A 15,992-nucleotide genomic window follows, 5' to 3' on the forward strand; every position below is an offset into this window, starting at 1 on the left:
AGACCTGGCTGGGGCTGTGTGTGTGTGTGTGTGTGTGTGTGTGTGTGTGTGTGTGTACACGTGTGAGCACAGCCCCAGCCTCATCCGACATGTGAGCACAGACCGCACGCAGCTGCCAGAGTTAACACTGAGGTCAGAATCCCCGCTTCTCACACTTCAGGGACCCCTGGCCAGTCCTGGCTCCGAGGCCTCTTTGTAACGCGTTGACAGCCCCAGGTGTTGGGGTCAAAGAGAAGCTGCGTTTGAATTCAGGTTCTTTCATTTGCCAGTTTATGGCCCTGGGCGAGGCCCGTCCCAGTCCCAGCCTCAGTGTCCCCACCTGTGAGTGGACTGGCCTCAGCGGGGACTCGCAGGTGAGCTCGAGGCCCGACGCACAGCAGGCGCTCGGACCCGGGGCTCCTGTGATCCTGACAGGTCAGTCCCGAGTCCCCAGAACACACCCCATTTCCGGGTGCCTCACCCTCGGGGAGCCTCTCCAGCCAATCGAGTCCCTGCTCTCCACCTGTTGCCCCTCCATCAGCCAGTGGGTGAGCAGGAGAGAGAAACTCACCTGGATGTTAGACGGAGCCAGCACGGCTTCGGAAGCGGGTCACTGCCCAGCGCCCCCGGGTGAACAGGAGGATCTGGGCTGGGCCTCTGGCTGCCGGGCCTGGGACAGGCTCCGGGCCGCCTCCATCTGGGGACCTGCAGGACCTCATTCGCTATAATCGGGGCAGGACGGACAGGGCAGGAGGCAGGTCCAACCCAGAGGACTGCCAGGCCTTGCTCTTGTCTGACCCTTTCTCCCCTCCACAGAGGGAGCCTGTTTTAGACCCCCAGATGCTGCCTCATATGCGCCCCCTGCAGGCCACAGAGTGCCCCCCCATGCACCCACGTCACACGCTGGGCCACGCTGCACCCACAGGTGAGCCGAGCCTCCGCAGCAGCCCAGGCCAGCCAGGGCCTTGACCTCGGGGAGTCTCGCTGCTTCTCCCCGTTGGAGCTGCCCTTTCAGGGCCTGGGACCCCGAGACCCATGGGGAAACGCTCGCCTCTGGTTCCTTCTGTCCCTCTCGCCCCTCTCCCAGCCGAGCGGGTTCTAACACGGACCCATCACCACCCCCCGCACCCCGGGGGAGGCGCACGGGCATCAGGAGTTTGCTGGGGACACGGCCAGCCTCCCACCCTCCGTCTTGCTCCTTCCGTGCGGCGGACTTTCCTCCCAGCACAAACCCAGTCGTGTCACTGCCGCACGGGCCTTCAGCGGCTTCCCAATAACGCAGAATCAAGTCTGCGCCGGCCGCCCCCACCTCCGAGGCCGCTGGGACCAGCCTCCTGGTGTCGGGTCTCTGGGACCCGCCTCTGGGCTGTGGCTCTGCCTGGAACCCAGCCCTTCCACCTGGCAAACTCCTCGTCCCCCAAGACCTGGCCCAGACAGCAGCTCCCTGGCCTTCACAGTCCGCAGGCCTGGGGACCCCCCCTCTCTCCCTCCCTCCCTGCTCGGGCCTTCAAGGAGAGCAGCGCTGTCCCAGCTACACACGCCTGCTGCCTCTCACTCGCTCATTCACACACAAATGAACTTCTGCACGTGAACAAAGGAGCCTCACTCACCGTCAGTGCCGCTTTCAGAGAAGAAAGGGAGCGGGACACAGGCAGGCGCTGCGAGGGGGGAAGCCGGCGGGCTCGCTAGCACCACGCCCAGAGCTGCCCCATCACGCCCAGCAAACGCTCACGCTTCCCCTGGCCAGCACCTGGGCCAGCACCTGGGCCAGCACCCCCAGCACTGGGGCCAGCACCTGGGCCAGCACCGGGGCCAGCACCTGAGCCTGGCCCTTCCCTGGGCAAGGGCGTGGGGGGTGGGGACCTTCCACAGGGGAGAAGTGGTTTTGCTTCCGTCAACCTGGTCGCACCCACCATGTCACCCCCAGGCCGTGCCCCGGGAGCCACCAGCCCCTCCATCAGCCCGGGTCCTGCCCCCTGGGAAGCCTCGCTGTGTAATGGGAAATGGGATTAGGAACGGACCGGAGGGGTGATGTATGTTAAAGCACTTAATAGAAAAGGACTTCGCACAGCCGCCCGAATTTGATTTGGCCAATGAACTCAATTGCCGGCCTAATTGCATTCCCGGAGGAGCGCCAGCCGCATCTATCCACATTACCAGGGAAGCAGGCCGCGGCCCCCAGGCCCACGCCCCGCACCTGCGCTCAGCCCCCCGTCGGGGGGGGGGGGTGTCTCAGGCCTGCAGGGCTCGAGTTCTCCGTCCGTCACCCCTGTGCCTCTTCCCCCAACACCGCAGCCCCGCCTCTGCTCCAGGGGAGCTGGAAGTCATTGGGCAGAGCTGAGCGATGGCCAAGAGCCCCCAGGGTCCGGGGTGCTCCCCGCACCCACGTGTGCGCCCCATGTCCGAGGCTCGCTGTTCGTGCCCTGAAATCGTGGTGGGGCGGCCTTCTGAGGGGTGTCGGCCCCGGCCCCCTCTCCCTGCCCGGCTCTGGCGCCATCTCCCGCTCCCCCAAACTCCCGCTTCCTTGGCTCCCCGAGGAGGCGATGACATCATCGCTCCAGGCCCGAGCTGACCTACATCCCTCCCCTCCGCTCCGCACGGCTCTCCAAACACCCGCTCCGCCACGAGGAGGGAGGGCCCGGCTCATGGGCGGGCGGCTCTCCAAACACCCGCTCCTCCCCGCGTGGAGGGGGGGCCGGCTCACGATTCTCACGCAGCGGCGGTGCCAGGCCCGTGTCCAGATGGCGCTCCTGCCGGCAGCTCCCGGGCACCGCCTGCCCCTCCCGCAGGCCTGGCACTCACCCGCCTGGCACCTGCTGGTGCCCCCGCCGTCCTGACGACCACCTCACATGTCTGTCAGGCACCCCACTGGCCTCAGATGGACAGGATGGGTGGGGTTCTCATGCCAGTGGCCCCCGGGCAGAGGCAGAGCGAGTTTCCAAGAACTTGGGGCGTCTGGGACTGCCGTCCCCCAGGGGCGAGCCGGGCACTGCCTCCAAACTGTGGTCTTCCGGGGCTCATTAGTTCCAGAGAAAGGAACAACTTATTGGGGCCTGTGGCTGTGGCCATCTGTCTGGTGGGTGGGCAGCAGGGCCAGCTTCCTGCGGGGAGTGGGTGCCCCCATGCCAGGCCTCGCGAGAGGTCAGGGGTCAGGCCCGAGGCCATCACTCAGCCATGTGGGTGAGCAGGGGTGGCTGCCAGGTGGCATGTAGGATGCATGTCATGTTGTGTTTTAGATAAAGAACAATTAATTGTTTAGTGTAAGTGTGACTCATGGGTTGTACCTACACTAAAAACCTTATTGGTTGCTTGCCTGAAACTCAAATTTAGCCGGGCATTCTATATCTTTATTTTTTGTTGAAAGAGAGAGAAGGAAGAGAGAGAGAGAGAGAGAGAGAGAGAGAGAGAGAGAGAGAGAGAGAGAGATTAATTTATTGTTCTACGTATTTATGCGTTCATTGGCTGATTCTTGTATGTGCCCTGACGGGGGATTGAACCCCTAACCTTGGTGTATCCCGACAATGCTCTCACCCGCTGAGCTCCCCGGCCAGGGTCCTATATTCTCATTTGCTAAATCTGGCAACTATAGTGACGGAGCAGTGACTCTAAGATGCGTCATTTAGACGCCGAGAGCCCGCCGTGCGCCAGGGGGCGTGCTGGGCACGTACAAACAAGCTAGTGGCCGAGGTGAAGGTCTGAGACCAGGTCGACCCTCCGGTTTGCGAGCGGAAGGTCTGAGGCCCAGGGAAGTGACTTGCCCAAGGTCACCCAGCACGTCTGCAGCAGGGCCTGGCTGCTGGCTCAGCATCACCTCTCTCTCACCCCCCCACCCCCCACCCCCGACTATTGCCATCTCTAGTGAAAGGTATGGGATTCCGAGACGGGTGGGGTGGGGTGGGAGGGGACAGCAGGTCCTGGCGGCTGCTGGCCGGTGGCAGCCCTGGGCTGGCCGGCCTCGCACGCCCCTCTGTTCACGGTTAAAGGTGCTCCTGATGGACGAGCCCCCAAGGGCTGTGTCGCGGGGTCAGGGGCTCAGGTGACGGTTTCTGGTGAGACCGATGGCTCTCGAAGGTCAGATTCAGGAAGCGGTGCCTTGGGAAAACTGATCCCCTGGGTGCATGGATGGAGGGAAAGATCAGGCCTGAATGGGGCGGAGCTGGCTGGGAGGGAAGGTGGGCAGAGGCCCTTCCCTCTGTGGCTGTGTTTCCTAGGCCGAGGCCGGGCTGCTGGATCGGGAAGCAGGGCCGTGGGCGGCAGGCCTGGGAGGGTCTGCCTCAGCGCCCCCTCCCCCACGTGGAACCCACATAAGGCGCCGCTGGGGGGTGGGGGTGGGGATGGGGGTGGGGTGGCCATGAGGTCCAACTGTAGCGCCCAACATCCCTGGATTCAAACCCCACCTCCTGGCCTGGGGCGGGGTGAACTGCTGCACGTGACCGACCAGAATCCTGCATCCTCTCCTGGGGACCGGGAAGGGCGGGCGTCTGGGTTTTCCCAGGGGTGAGGCCCTAGTCCAGCCCCTGCTCACGCGAGGCCCGGTCAGCTCCGTGTGCAATCGCGCATTTCCGTGGTCTATCCCGCCTCCCGAGGCCTCCGGGAGTGGGGAGACGAAACCACGAAGGACGGCGGCCCGCGGCGGGAGGACGGCTGTGTTCGGGGAGTGTGGGCTGGTCGGACCCCTCCGAGCCTGGGGCTGCCTGAGAACCGGCGCTGGAGGCCCCCGGCCCGGCCCTGCTGCCTAACGGGGCGCCCAGCTGTGTGGCCCCAGCTTACTGACCGTCTCTGAGCCTCCCTTCCTCGTCTGCAAAGAGGAGGCACAGCGATGCCCTGCGTAGGGCTTTGGGGAAGAGGCGGTGGCTCATTCACGGGGGGCTCAGGACCCGTCTCTAGGGGCTCAGGGCAGGGGAAGGAGAAGGCCAGTGGGCCCTGGCCGGTGTGGCTCCGTGGACAGAGCGTCAGCCTGCGGGCCAAAGGGTCCCGGGTTCGACTCCGGTCAAGGGCACGTACCTTGGTTGCAGGCTCCTCCCCAGCCCGGGCCCTGGTCGGGGCTCGTGCAGGAAGCAACCCATCGATGTGTTTCTCTCACATGGAAGTTTCTGTCTTTCTTTCTCTCCTCCACTCTCCCTAAAAATCACTTCCCCTCACAGACAGGAAGCTGAGGCCGGGGAAGCATTGTTCCCGAGGTCACCGTGAGCCTCTCAGGCTGTGCCCTGTGCCGGCCCCGGGAGACGTCCCCACCCGTGGGCGCCCCGCGGCGCTGCCCAGCCCGCCGGCCTGTCTGTTGGTGGAGGAGCCATGCTCATCGGCAGCTCAGCCCGGGAGGGCGGGGCAGCTGGACCCCCTGGGAGATGGGCGGGGGAGGGGCTGGCCAGCATGCGGGGGGCGGGGGTCAGGTAGGGGGACACCTGGCTCTGGGTCAGAAGTAACCAACCCCGTGACCTTGGGCAGCTTCCCCCGCACTCCTGTCACCCTGACCCCCTGGGACTCCCGCCGCCGTCATTACAATATGCTTCTCAGGTTCAGCCGGCCTTCTGCGCATTTTTAACAAGCCAAGGTCAACGGCACCACCCAACGTGGCGATGGCAATCTCTCTGTGTGTCGCTGGCATCTAAAAATACCTCATCCTCGGGCCAGAGGCGCGGTACGTCCCTGGCTCCGCACAGCTGGTTCCTCTCCAGCCGGCTCAGTGGGACGTTAAATAGGAACTGAGAGAGAAAACACACCTAAAACCTTCCGAGGTCAGACACATTCTGCAAACTAACTTTTGTTACACAAAGTCAGACAGGCCTCGTTCCCGCAGGCCTTGTCAGAGCCTTTAATCTGTCCTGACACCACCCTGTGCCGATGGGTGGGGGCAGGGTGAGGGGGCATCAGGAGAGCATCGTATATATCGGCCTGTAGGTTTGAGCACAGGGTCATCTCTGGGGTCCCCAGGAGGAAGGGCCCCCCGTGCCAACAGCTGCCTGCCCACCCCCTCCGTGCTTTTCCCAGAGGCCCGCAGGATACAGTGCGGGCAAACGTAGGTTTACAGTTGTTGGCATCAAAAAGAATGCAGTAATTAATGAAACAAGAATAAACTCCGTGAACCTCCTTGGGCCCCGCCCTGTGCATGTGGTCGTGGATGGAACTCGAGGGAACCGGCCCCGGCTTTTCCGCGGGCGTCTTAGTCCCGCCGTGTTGGAGTAGAGCCGCGGCGGCCAGCGGCCAGGCTGGGGGAGCCGGGTCCGGCCGTGGGCCCGAGAGTCACGAGCAGCGGGGGGTGTGGGTAGGTTTCCAGGGAGCCCTCCCCAGGCCTGAGGGGCCCTCCCTAGTCCAGAACAAAGGGGGTCCGGAGCTGGGCTGCTGGAAATGCAGCATCTGGGACAAGGGCACTGGCACCCCCAACCCCGACCGAGGCTAGGAAGCCCTTGAAACCAAGATCAGAGGTAGACCCACAGCCTGAGTCCCGGGAGGCCTGAACTGTGTCCCCTCGACGGGAGGGGGAGCCGGGAGCGACTGCCTGAGGGAGAATCCTGGGAGGGGGTTGGAGGGGGCTGGCGGCCTCTGGGGTCCCTTGCAGCCCCCACCTCCCAGGCCCGGCCCCTGCCTGAGCTCACTGCCTCTGTCCTGTGTCCCTGCAGGTGCAAGTGTAACCTGCACGCCAACCTGTGCTCCGTGCGCGAGGGCAGCCTGCAGTGCGAGTGCGAGCACAACACCACGGGCCCCGACTGCGGCAAGTGCCGCAAGAACTTCCGCACGCGGTCCTGGCGGGCCGGCTCCTACCTGCCGCTGCCCCACGGCTCTCCCAACGCGTGTACGTACGGCAGGGCCTCTGCGTCCCGGCCACTGTGCCCCCCACGCCGCCGCCGGCCAGCCAGGCCCTGGTCTCCCCGCCCTTCCGCCCCAGGAGTTCTGGATTACACATGCACACACACATGCACACACACGCTCAAATGTGTATACACAAACACAAGCAAATGTGCACACACATACACATGGAAGCACACCTGTGCGCATGCACGTATACACACATGTACTCGCCAACATATATGCACACACAACAACGCGTGTACACACATGGGAAGCCTCATCTGCATGGGGCCTGGGGCGGGGCTCGGGTGAGCTGCTGGGCGTCGCCCTGCTCTCCTTCCCATCCTTGCCCTGAGGCTGGGGTGGGGAGGAGGCCCTCGGGGTGTCAGGGCAGGGTGGTGGGGACCCTCCTCCAGCTGACTGATCAGCACCTCCCTCCCAACCGGCATTCATGGGCAGTGACAGCCACGTGCTGCCTGGCCAGCCCCCTCTGCCTCAGCCGCCCCGGAGGCAGGTCCCCTGTTACCCGGTGTTCAGAGGGGTCCTTTGAAGCCGTCAGGTGCCTGCATCACGGACACCCCACTCCCCGGGCCCAGCAGAGACCCGGTGTCCCCCGGGCGCCGTGAGCTGCAGGGAGCAGGGCCGGCCGGCCTGGGGCTCACTGGTCGATGGCTGACATTTGTCAGGCGCTTGTCTGGGAGGCTGCGCTCAGCCAGCTTCCCATGGGCCCCTCCCAGCAGCCCCGCCGGTGGTGGTGGTGTGGCCCCATTCTGCAGACGATCAGACCCAGGCCCGTGCCCTCAGCGCCCTCCTGGGACTCGAGGCCTGGCCGCATGGCAGGAGCCCCTCCGCCAGCGCCCTCCGACGTGAGAGACGTAGTGCCTTTAGGCTGACAGCGCTGAAGCCTTGCAGGGTGATGCCGTGGCCGGTGACCGGCCTTGAAGGCTGACCACACGTTGCGGCCTTCAGCCCCTCCCGCTCCTCCTCCCAGGAGCCAGCCCACCTTCTCTAGGCCCTGCGGCTTCCTCTGAGGCGGCCTCACGGCATCGCCTGCCCTGCCGGCCCCCCTTCCTCTCCTCCCTGCCTCCTCTCCCCCTCGTGCCCCATTCTCCTTCCAGAAGAACCCCAGGGCTCCGGGCCCCACAGGCTGAGACTCTGCCCAGCCAGGGACAGCAGGCTGAGACCCTTCTCTCCCACAGGTGCCGCTGCGGGCTCGGCTGTTGGCAGTGAGTACACACCGGGGCCCGCCTGGGGCCGGACCGGCCTGCAATGCCCGCCGCTTGCATGTGCTGGGAAGAGCAGGGGAGGAAAGCAGGGGGTCTCCTGCCCCACTGGGCCCTGGGGCGCCCCACTCCCCCCTAATGGTGCCCCTGTGCATCGCCATCACCTCTCCCCGCTCCCTCCTGCCCCCTCCGCTGGGGCTGCACCCCCCAGCTCCTCCCACCAGCTTCTCCTTAGTGCTGCTTTGGAAGGGCCCCATGACCCCGTGGGTCCTGGCCCCTCCTTCTCGGGCCAGGCAAGAGTGGGGGTCACCTTCCCCACCAGCAGCAGAATCCCCCAGCCTGACCGTGGGCCGTTGCCCCTCGGGGCATCTGTAGCTATCGCTCTGGAGAGGCTGGGGGCGGGGGGGGGGGCCTGGGGAGGGTTAGGTGGGGTCCTAAGGCGGCCAGCTCAGCTCAGGCCTCAGAGTAGTCAGCCTGGGCGGCCTTGCCCCGGAGGGTGCGCCGGCTGCTCTGAGCACTGCCGGCCTCAAGCAGCCAGCGGTGGGAGGTCCCAAACCTCAGAAATGCTTTGGAGGCACCGCTCCCTCCACCGGGGCTCTTTGGGGCCACACCTGACCCAGGGGGCACCCAGGGCCCCAGAGGGCACCACAGAAAGCTGGGTCTGAGGGCCCAGGCCCACCCCTGGGGTCCCACGTTGCTTCTTTGCGTTGCCCCCACCCGCCGGCTCCCACCCTCGCTCGCTTCTCTCAGCAGCATCGGCAGGTCCCAGGAAGGCCCTGGCCCCAAGCCCCTGGGGCCCCAAGAGGGCCTGATCACTCCTGCCCCCACATCCACTGCGCACAAAACCGTCCAGCGGTGCCGTGTCTGCCTGTACGCGGCGGCCTGTGGGGGGGGGGCCGGTCGCGGGCACCCACACACACGAGGAACCTTGACTCCATTGGCTGAGCTGCTGCTGATTGGGTGTCAGGGGTGCAGGGCAGAGTGCAAAGCTGGGAATTAGGAGAGGGTCCGAGGCCTGGCAGTGAGCCAGTCTGGTCGGGCTTGAGCCCTGAGAGGGAGCCCCACTGACTGTCCAGGGAGGCCCTGAGAGGGAGCCCCGCTGACTGTCCAGGGAGGCCCTGACGGGGAGCCCCCGCTGACTGTCCAGGGAGGCCCTGAGAGGGAGCCCCGCTGACTGTCCAGGGAGGCCCTGAGAGGGAGCCCCGCTGACTGTCCAGGGAGGCCCTGAGAAGGAGGCCCCGCTGACTGTCCAGGGAGGCCCTGAGAGGGAGCCCCGCTGACTGTCCAGGGAGGCCCTGAGAGGGAGCCCCGCTGACTGTCCAGGGAGGCCCTGAGGGGGAGCCCCGCTGACTGTCCAGGGAGGCCCTGAGAGAGAGCCCCGCTGACTGTCCAGGGAGGCCCTGAGAGGGAGCCCCGCTGACTGTCCAGGGAGGCCCTGAGGGGGAGCCCCGCTGACTGTCCAGGGAGGCCCTGAGGGGGAGCCCCGCTGACTGTCCAGGGAGGCCCTGAGAAGGAGGCCCCACTGACTGTCCAGGGAGCCCTGAGAAGGAGGCCCCGCTGACTGTCCAGGGAGGTGTGGCAGCTTTGCGTCCTGAGCCCAGGGGGCAGGAGGGCGCTAGGGGAGGTGGCTGCTCAGGGTGACAGCCGGTGACCTGAGGTGTCCACGTTCTGGGGTCTCACGCCTCTTTAGCAACTGAAGCCCCTGCCTGGGCCCCCACTGTGCCTGGCGCCCCACTAAGGTGGACAGCCGCTGCGGTGGGCGGAGCCTGGGTCCCGGCCCACAGCTCTGAGCTGGGCCGCTGTCCCCCTCATCCACTGGCGAGGGTCAAGGCTCAGGAAGGCAGCTGGGGTCGTGGTCCACGCACCTCAGGAGAGCGGGCTGGAAAGAGAACCGGGGAAACGAAGGAGCCGCTGCTCACGAACGGGCTCGCACTCGGGGCTCGCTGACGGGCGCTCCCTGCCCACTGAGCCGCCCGGCCACGGCCCTGCGGCCTGGGGCTGAGGTAGTGCGGCGTAGGCCCTGGCTTGCACAGCTCCCCGACTCCGCAGGAACAGACGGGCCTCCATCTGCTCTTGGCACCGGACACAGGCCCCTCAAGGACGTTCCTCGCACACCTGAGCCTGTCCCCCAGCCCAGCGGGGCCGCTCCCGCCCCCAGACCTGGTCCCAGAAAGGTCCTGAGCCTCCAGATGCCTCCCCAGGGCACTTCAGGCTCTTTGGCCGGAGTCCAGCTGGCCCGTGAACCGCTGGCCCAGAGGTTTCTCCCTCCTCCAGTCAAGCTGTCCGCAGGGCGAGGGGACAAGGCCGCTCCCACCGCTAATCCGTGCCCCAGGAGGGTGGTGGGAGCCGCGGGCCGGCGGCAGGCGTTAGCGGCTCTAATTAAGCCCGGCCGCCCCTCACTGAACGCCTAGTGATGTCAGTTCGGCATCCGAAGGCTCCCGTGGGAAAGGCTCCGCACGTTTTAGCCGGTAGATTTTCTTTTCCTCTCCCCACCGGCCGGCATCCGAGAAATCCCTTTAGAAGCAGGAAGAATCCGATTTCTCCCGTCCCTCCGGGCCTGTCCTTTGAAGTTCGGCGCAGAGCAATGCGACTCCGCCCGTCGCTGCTTCCCCGGCTGCGTGCCCCGATGGTCTTGGAGGCAGTGCTGTGGCATTTGGGGGTTTACTGACATTGGGGTCCCTGGAGGAAATGGGCCCAGACCAGGGGGTGGAGGGAGAGGTGGTGGCCAGGAGGCAGGCCGGACACTGAAGGACGCCGTCCCTGCGTGGGGTCGGACCTGCTGGACACGGTTGGTGGCGCCCCGTATAGTCATTAGCCTGAGACTCAGCACAGAGAGCTCTGCCCGTCAGTGGGACGGGACCACACGGGGGTGGGGGGGGGTAGAGGAGTCCCCAAACCAGGGGACCCGCTGAAGGAAGGACTCCCCAGAGTGTGCAGACTCTCAGGCAGGGAGGCCTCCCACACGGCTTCCCGTCCACGCGGCCCGCTGCAGCTGCTGTAACGTAGGCGCTGCCTCTCCCGTAGAGCTGGACCCAGTTCTGTTGGCCAGTGTAGACAGCCGCTTCTTAGCTGCTTCTGATCAGGGTCTGTGGAGTGTGGCGCCTCGGCGTGTCCCCAGGACACCCCCAGCCCCAGCCCCTTGCTTACTGCCTTTCTCCTCTTCTTTTCCCCAAGAGTGGAACAGGCCATCGACAGCAGCTCCCCCAGGGGCGAGCCCCCCCTGGACCCAGGTGTCCTCCCGTGCAGAAGGTATGGGGGGACCTTCCGCTCACACCCATAGGCCCCTCCCCCTTAGTGGAGGTAGCAGGTATACTAGTATATGGTGGGGACCTGGGTGGGAGTGGGCCCCAGGGAGCTGAGGTGAGGGACCTTGGAGGTCTATGCGTCCCACATCTCTCACCCACCAAACGCACCCCCTTTTAATCCGCCCCCCCGTAGGGCTTCCGAGCTGAGTGGAGAATCCTCTCGGGCAGTGATGGAGCTCAGGTCCAGAGGGCTTTGTGGGGGGCGGGGGGGGGGGTGACTAGGAATATATAACAGAAGGAAGCACGGTCCAGGCGGCAGGACCAGCCAGGCAAAGGCTTGGCAGTGGGAGGGCAGTGAGTGGCCCACCTGACCAAGGGGCAGAGTGTTGGTTAAAGGAGAGCTGGGGGGCGGGGGGCAGGGGGGTTCAGGGGGAGAGGCCCTGATACCAGGCCGAGAGCCTCATTCTCTAACTACAGGGGCAGGAGACACGCGTGGGCTTGTTTGTGGCCATAGTGACATGCACAGGAGACATAAGGAACCTGCCCGAGACTCCAAGAAGGGAAGCCACCCCATCCCAGCTCACCTGTCCCCTCAGCAGCCCTGCAGCTGGGCAGTAAGCAGGGCTTTGAGCGCCCTCTGCTGGCAGGACCTGGAACCACCACCAGTGAGAATGGGTCTGCTTTTAGTTCCCAGCAACCTGGAGGCCCTGAGCCCCGCATCCTCCCAGGTGATGGAGGCAGTTAGGGCCAGCTGGACTGGACTGGACGGGACTGGACGCCCTGGACTGGCTGGGGCGCCAAAGACTGCCAGGGGCGGGGAAGCCGAGGGACGATGCTCCCCGCAGGGTGGGTGGGTCTGGACAGTCTGCTCCCGGGAATCGTGGGGCATGGCAGGTGGTAAAGGACTCACTTGGTGGAGCAGGGAGGTTGCTTCAGGAAGGAAGGGAGATGCCAAGGACTGAATGCCAGGCTCAGACTGGACGTGATGCTCCCGGGAGTGGGAGGGCCGACGGCAGGAGGTTCAGCCTGTCACCTGGCCCAGCTCAGCTTGGGCCCGCGCTCTGGGTGGCAGGAGGAGAGAAGTGATGGGGGTGGGGGGGGGTGAGTCCGGCTGGCTGGCAGCTGGTCTCCGAGAGGGACAGAGGCAGGCTGGCCCCGCATGCTCCCTGTGAGCCTGGTCACTGGTGTCTGAGCAGATAGGTGCCAGGGCTGCCCAGAGCTGGCAGGGCTCCTGGGAGCCTGCTGGGCCCCGACAGCCCCCGGGCAGGGGGACCAGGCTGATGCAAGAGCTTGTTTGTAATCTCTCTAAGCTGCGGGCACCTTCCCCGCTGCCCCACCCCCGCCAAGGCCTCCAAGCCTTCCCAGCTCAGGCCCAAATCTCCTCAGGTGGTGCCTGTGGAAGAATTCCAAGGTGGGGGGAGGCCCAGGGCTGGGTCTGCCCTCCTCACACCTTACCCCGCCCCTCCCCTGGGAAACCGCGGTGCAGGCTGGAGGGCCCGCCCCAGGCTCAGCCCCGCCCAGAGCAGCTGGGCCAAGGTGACCGGAGCCAAGGTCTCCCCTCCAGCCCTCCCCCTGGGAGCCGGAGCAGCATGAGTCAGAGGCTCAGGGGGCAGCAGGCAGGCAGAGCAGCCGCCAGAAATAGCCGGTCCCAGCTCCCCTGGGAGGTGGCCCAGGGGCCGTCTTGGTTGAAGCAAGATCTGGGACACGGAGGTGACCCACGGTACTCCTCAGGACGCTGGGAGGGTGCCTCGCCTTCCCGTCCCTGGAGAAACAATGTGAAGGGGGCAGGTCCAGGAGGCCCATCTCCTGGGCACATCTCAGGGGCTCATTTCTCCAAGGTCTCCCATGCCCTTGACCCCTGACCCCTGGTCATCCTCCCTGGTCGCGTCCTCTGGAGCCACACAGATGGTGTTGGGAGGGTGGCCGGCATTCTTCCCTATTCAGGGGTAGCCACACAGGCTTTCTTATTCAAAGGGGTGTCGAGTCCCTTAGGAGGGACACCAAGAAATGACCCCCCCTTCTTGAGTCAGGGAAGGTGACCCTCCACACCAACCCCGCCCCTTCAGGAGGTCGTGGAATCCGCCTGCAATCCCTGGGCCTTGCCCCGGGCGGTCACCGGGCTCGCCCAGTCCCTGGAGCAGGTGCAGGGCTGGAGACAGCGGGTGGCGCGGAGACGGCTGGCCCTGGTTGGAGCGGGAGCTGGGCCAAGCCTAGGAGCAGGCAAAGCGAGCAGGCCCTCTGGTGGCAATCAAGTCTGCAGACAGCCCAGGTAACAAGAAGGGCCTGCAGGTGGGGGCCAGCCGTCCATCTTCCAGAGCAGCACGGGAGGAAGCTCCGGCCCCTCCATCCGCCCAGCGTCCCTGCGGGCACCTTGGCCTCCTGAGTCGCTGGGGACACCGCGGGGACACCGTGCACCCAGCGCTGCCCTCCCCGAGCTCACACTGGCATAACCGCCCTCCCTGCATGAAGCGTTGCTAAGCACCCTGGCATCGCCTGGGCATCCCCACCAAGGGCACCTCGCCCAGGCACCAGCAGCCACTGCCCACTGGCCCCCCTGGGTCCCAGCCTCAGGGCCAAGCGGCAGTTGGGCTAAGCCCACGCTGGCTCTCCTTCGAGCTCAACACTGGCAGGCCCGCCTCCCCCGAATGGTAGGAGGAGCTGAGGCCCAGGCCCCGTGCCAGGTCTGACCCCGGCGTCTCTGGGGGCAGGCCCTCCTCTCCCTGGGCCTCAGTCTCCCTGAAGGCATGGGCCGGGCAACAGGCAGGCACGGCCTCCCCCCTCACTGACCCTGCCTTTCTCCACGCGGCGGCCCAGACTGTGAGTGCTACGGCCACTCCAACCGCTGCAGCTACATCGACTTCCTCAACGTGGTCACCTGCGTCAGCTGCAAACACAACACGCGGGGCCAGCACTGCCAGCACTGCCGCCTGGGCTTCTACCGCAACGGCTCCGCCGAGCTGGACGATGAGAACGTGTGCATCGGTGAGCGGGGTGGGGTGGGCGGGGCTGACCCTAACCCTAACACTAACCCTAACCCTATCCTTATCCTTATCCCTAACCCTATCTATAACCCTAACCCTATCCCTAACCCTAACCCTAACCCTATCCCTAACACTAACCCTAACCCTAACCCTAACCCTATTCCTATCCCTAACCCTAACACTAACCCTATCCCTATCCCTAACCCTAACCCTAACCCTATCCCTATCCCTAACCCTAACCCTATCCCTAACCCTATCCCTATCCCTAACCCTAACCCTATCCCTAACACTAACCCTAACCCTATCCCTAACCCTAACACTAACCCTAACCCTATCCCTAACCCTAATCCTAACCCTAACCCTAACCCTATCCTTATCCTTATCCCTAACCCTATCTGTAACCCTAACCCTATCCCTAATCCTAACCCTAACACTAACAATCCTAACCCTAACCCTACCCTTATCCCTAACCCTATCCATAACCCTAACCCTATCCCTAACCCTAACCCTATCCGTAACCCTAATCCTATCCCTATCCCTAACCCTAACCCTAACCCTATCCCTGACCCTAACCCTAACCCTAACCCTATCCCTGACCCTAACCCTAACCCTATTCCTATCCCTAACCCTAACACTAACCCTATCCCTATCCCTATCCCTAACCCTAACCCTAACCCTATCCTTAACCCTAATCCTATCCCTAACCCTATCTGTAACCCTGTCCCTAACCCTATCCCTATCACTAATCCTAACCCTATCCCTAACCCTAACCCTATCCCTCACCCTAACCCTATCCCTATCCCTAACCCTAACCCTCACCCTCACCCTATCCCTAACCCTCACCCTCACCCTATCCCTATCCCTCACCCTCACCCTCACCCTATCCCTCACCCTCACCCTCACCCTCCTCCTCCTCCTCCTCAGGCGGTGCCCAGTGGAGGTCCCAGGACCCGCTGCAATGCCCTCCATGGGGCTCGGCACGGGGTCGGAGCCGGTAGCTGGGGCTGTAAACTGGCTCTAGCGCCGCCTGGTGTGTGCATCTGGGCAAGTCCCTCCCCACTCTGGGCCTCGGTCTGTGTCTGTCACGTCAGGAGGCGGATAAGATCAGAGGTTTCAGCATTTTTCTGTGGCTTCAGCCTCGAAATTCTCCAGTGAAATTCTTCAAAAGCGTCATAGGCAGAGCCCAGCTGCAGAAGCTGCCCCGCCCCAGCGGGTCCTGAGCTGCTTTGTTCAAACTCCACTCCAGCACTGGTTTGGGGGACCCTGAGCCTGGGCAGGGACAAAAGGCCAAAGCCATGGCCCCCAACCAACACCCCCCAGCAGCACTGCTCAGCACCCCTGCCCTGTCTGCAGGAGGCCGGGTCTCCGCCCCACTGCCCACCCCCCAGGCCAGCGCTGGCTGGGAGCAGGGGGCTGCCGCAGGGCGGGGCTCAGGCTGAATTACAGCGAGGCCTTCAGCTCATTCCGTCAGCTCCAGGGGACCCACAGAATGGTGCTGCTGGTGTCCCCACAACCAGATGCAGGGCCAGGCCAGGCCTCTGGATCCGATTAGAGGGCCCCTGCTCCCCCAGCACCCCCTCCCTCAGCGTCTGTCTGCCTGAACGCCCTGACCCAGCCCCAGGCTTCAGGGAGTCCCCGAGTGGGGACACGCCCCCCTCCCACGGAGCAGAGGCCCCAGGAAACCAGCTGGGGAAGAGCAGGGGGAGGCGGGAGGCCTCTGGGGCTGCTCCTCCGCCCGCCGGGAAAGGGGCCTAGGGTGAGGGCTACACCCCCCACGC

At 64.9% G+C, this 15,992-nt stretch overlaps 1 protein-coding gene across 5 annotated transcripts in view; it reads left to right on the plus strand.

Moving 5' to 3' along the window:
- The window catches only part of NTNG2 (netrin G2), a 54,683-nt gene that overhangs the window by 36,683 nt on the left and 2,008 nt on the right, over nucleotides 1–15,992 (plus strand). For all 5 annotated transcript variants that reach the window (XM_080669791.1, XM_080669794.1, XM_080669790.1 and 2 more), the window contains 3 exons: nucleotides 6,597–6,769; nucleotides 7,965–7,991; nucleotides 14,048–14,215. In XM_080669791.1, coding sequence (XP_080525917.1) covers nucleotides 6,597–6,769; nucleotides 7,965–7,991; nucleotides 14,048–14,215 — 368 coding nt within the window. The remainder of the gene's footprint in view (nucleotides 1–6,596; nucleotides 6,770–7,964; nucleotides 7,992–14,047; nucleotides 14,216–15,992) is intronic.

This window comes from Plecotus auritus (assembly GCF_963455305.1).
Source record: "Plecotus auritus genome assembly, chromosome: 5".
Classification (NCBI taxonomy): Eukaryota; Metazoa; Chordata; class Mammalia; order Chiroptera; family Vespertilionidae; genus Plecotus; species Plecotus auritus.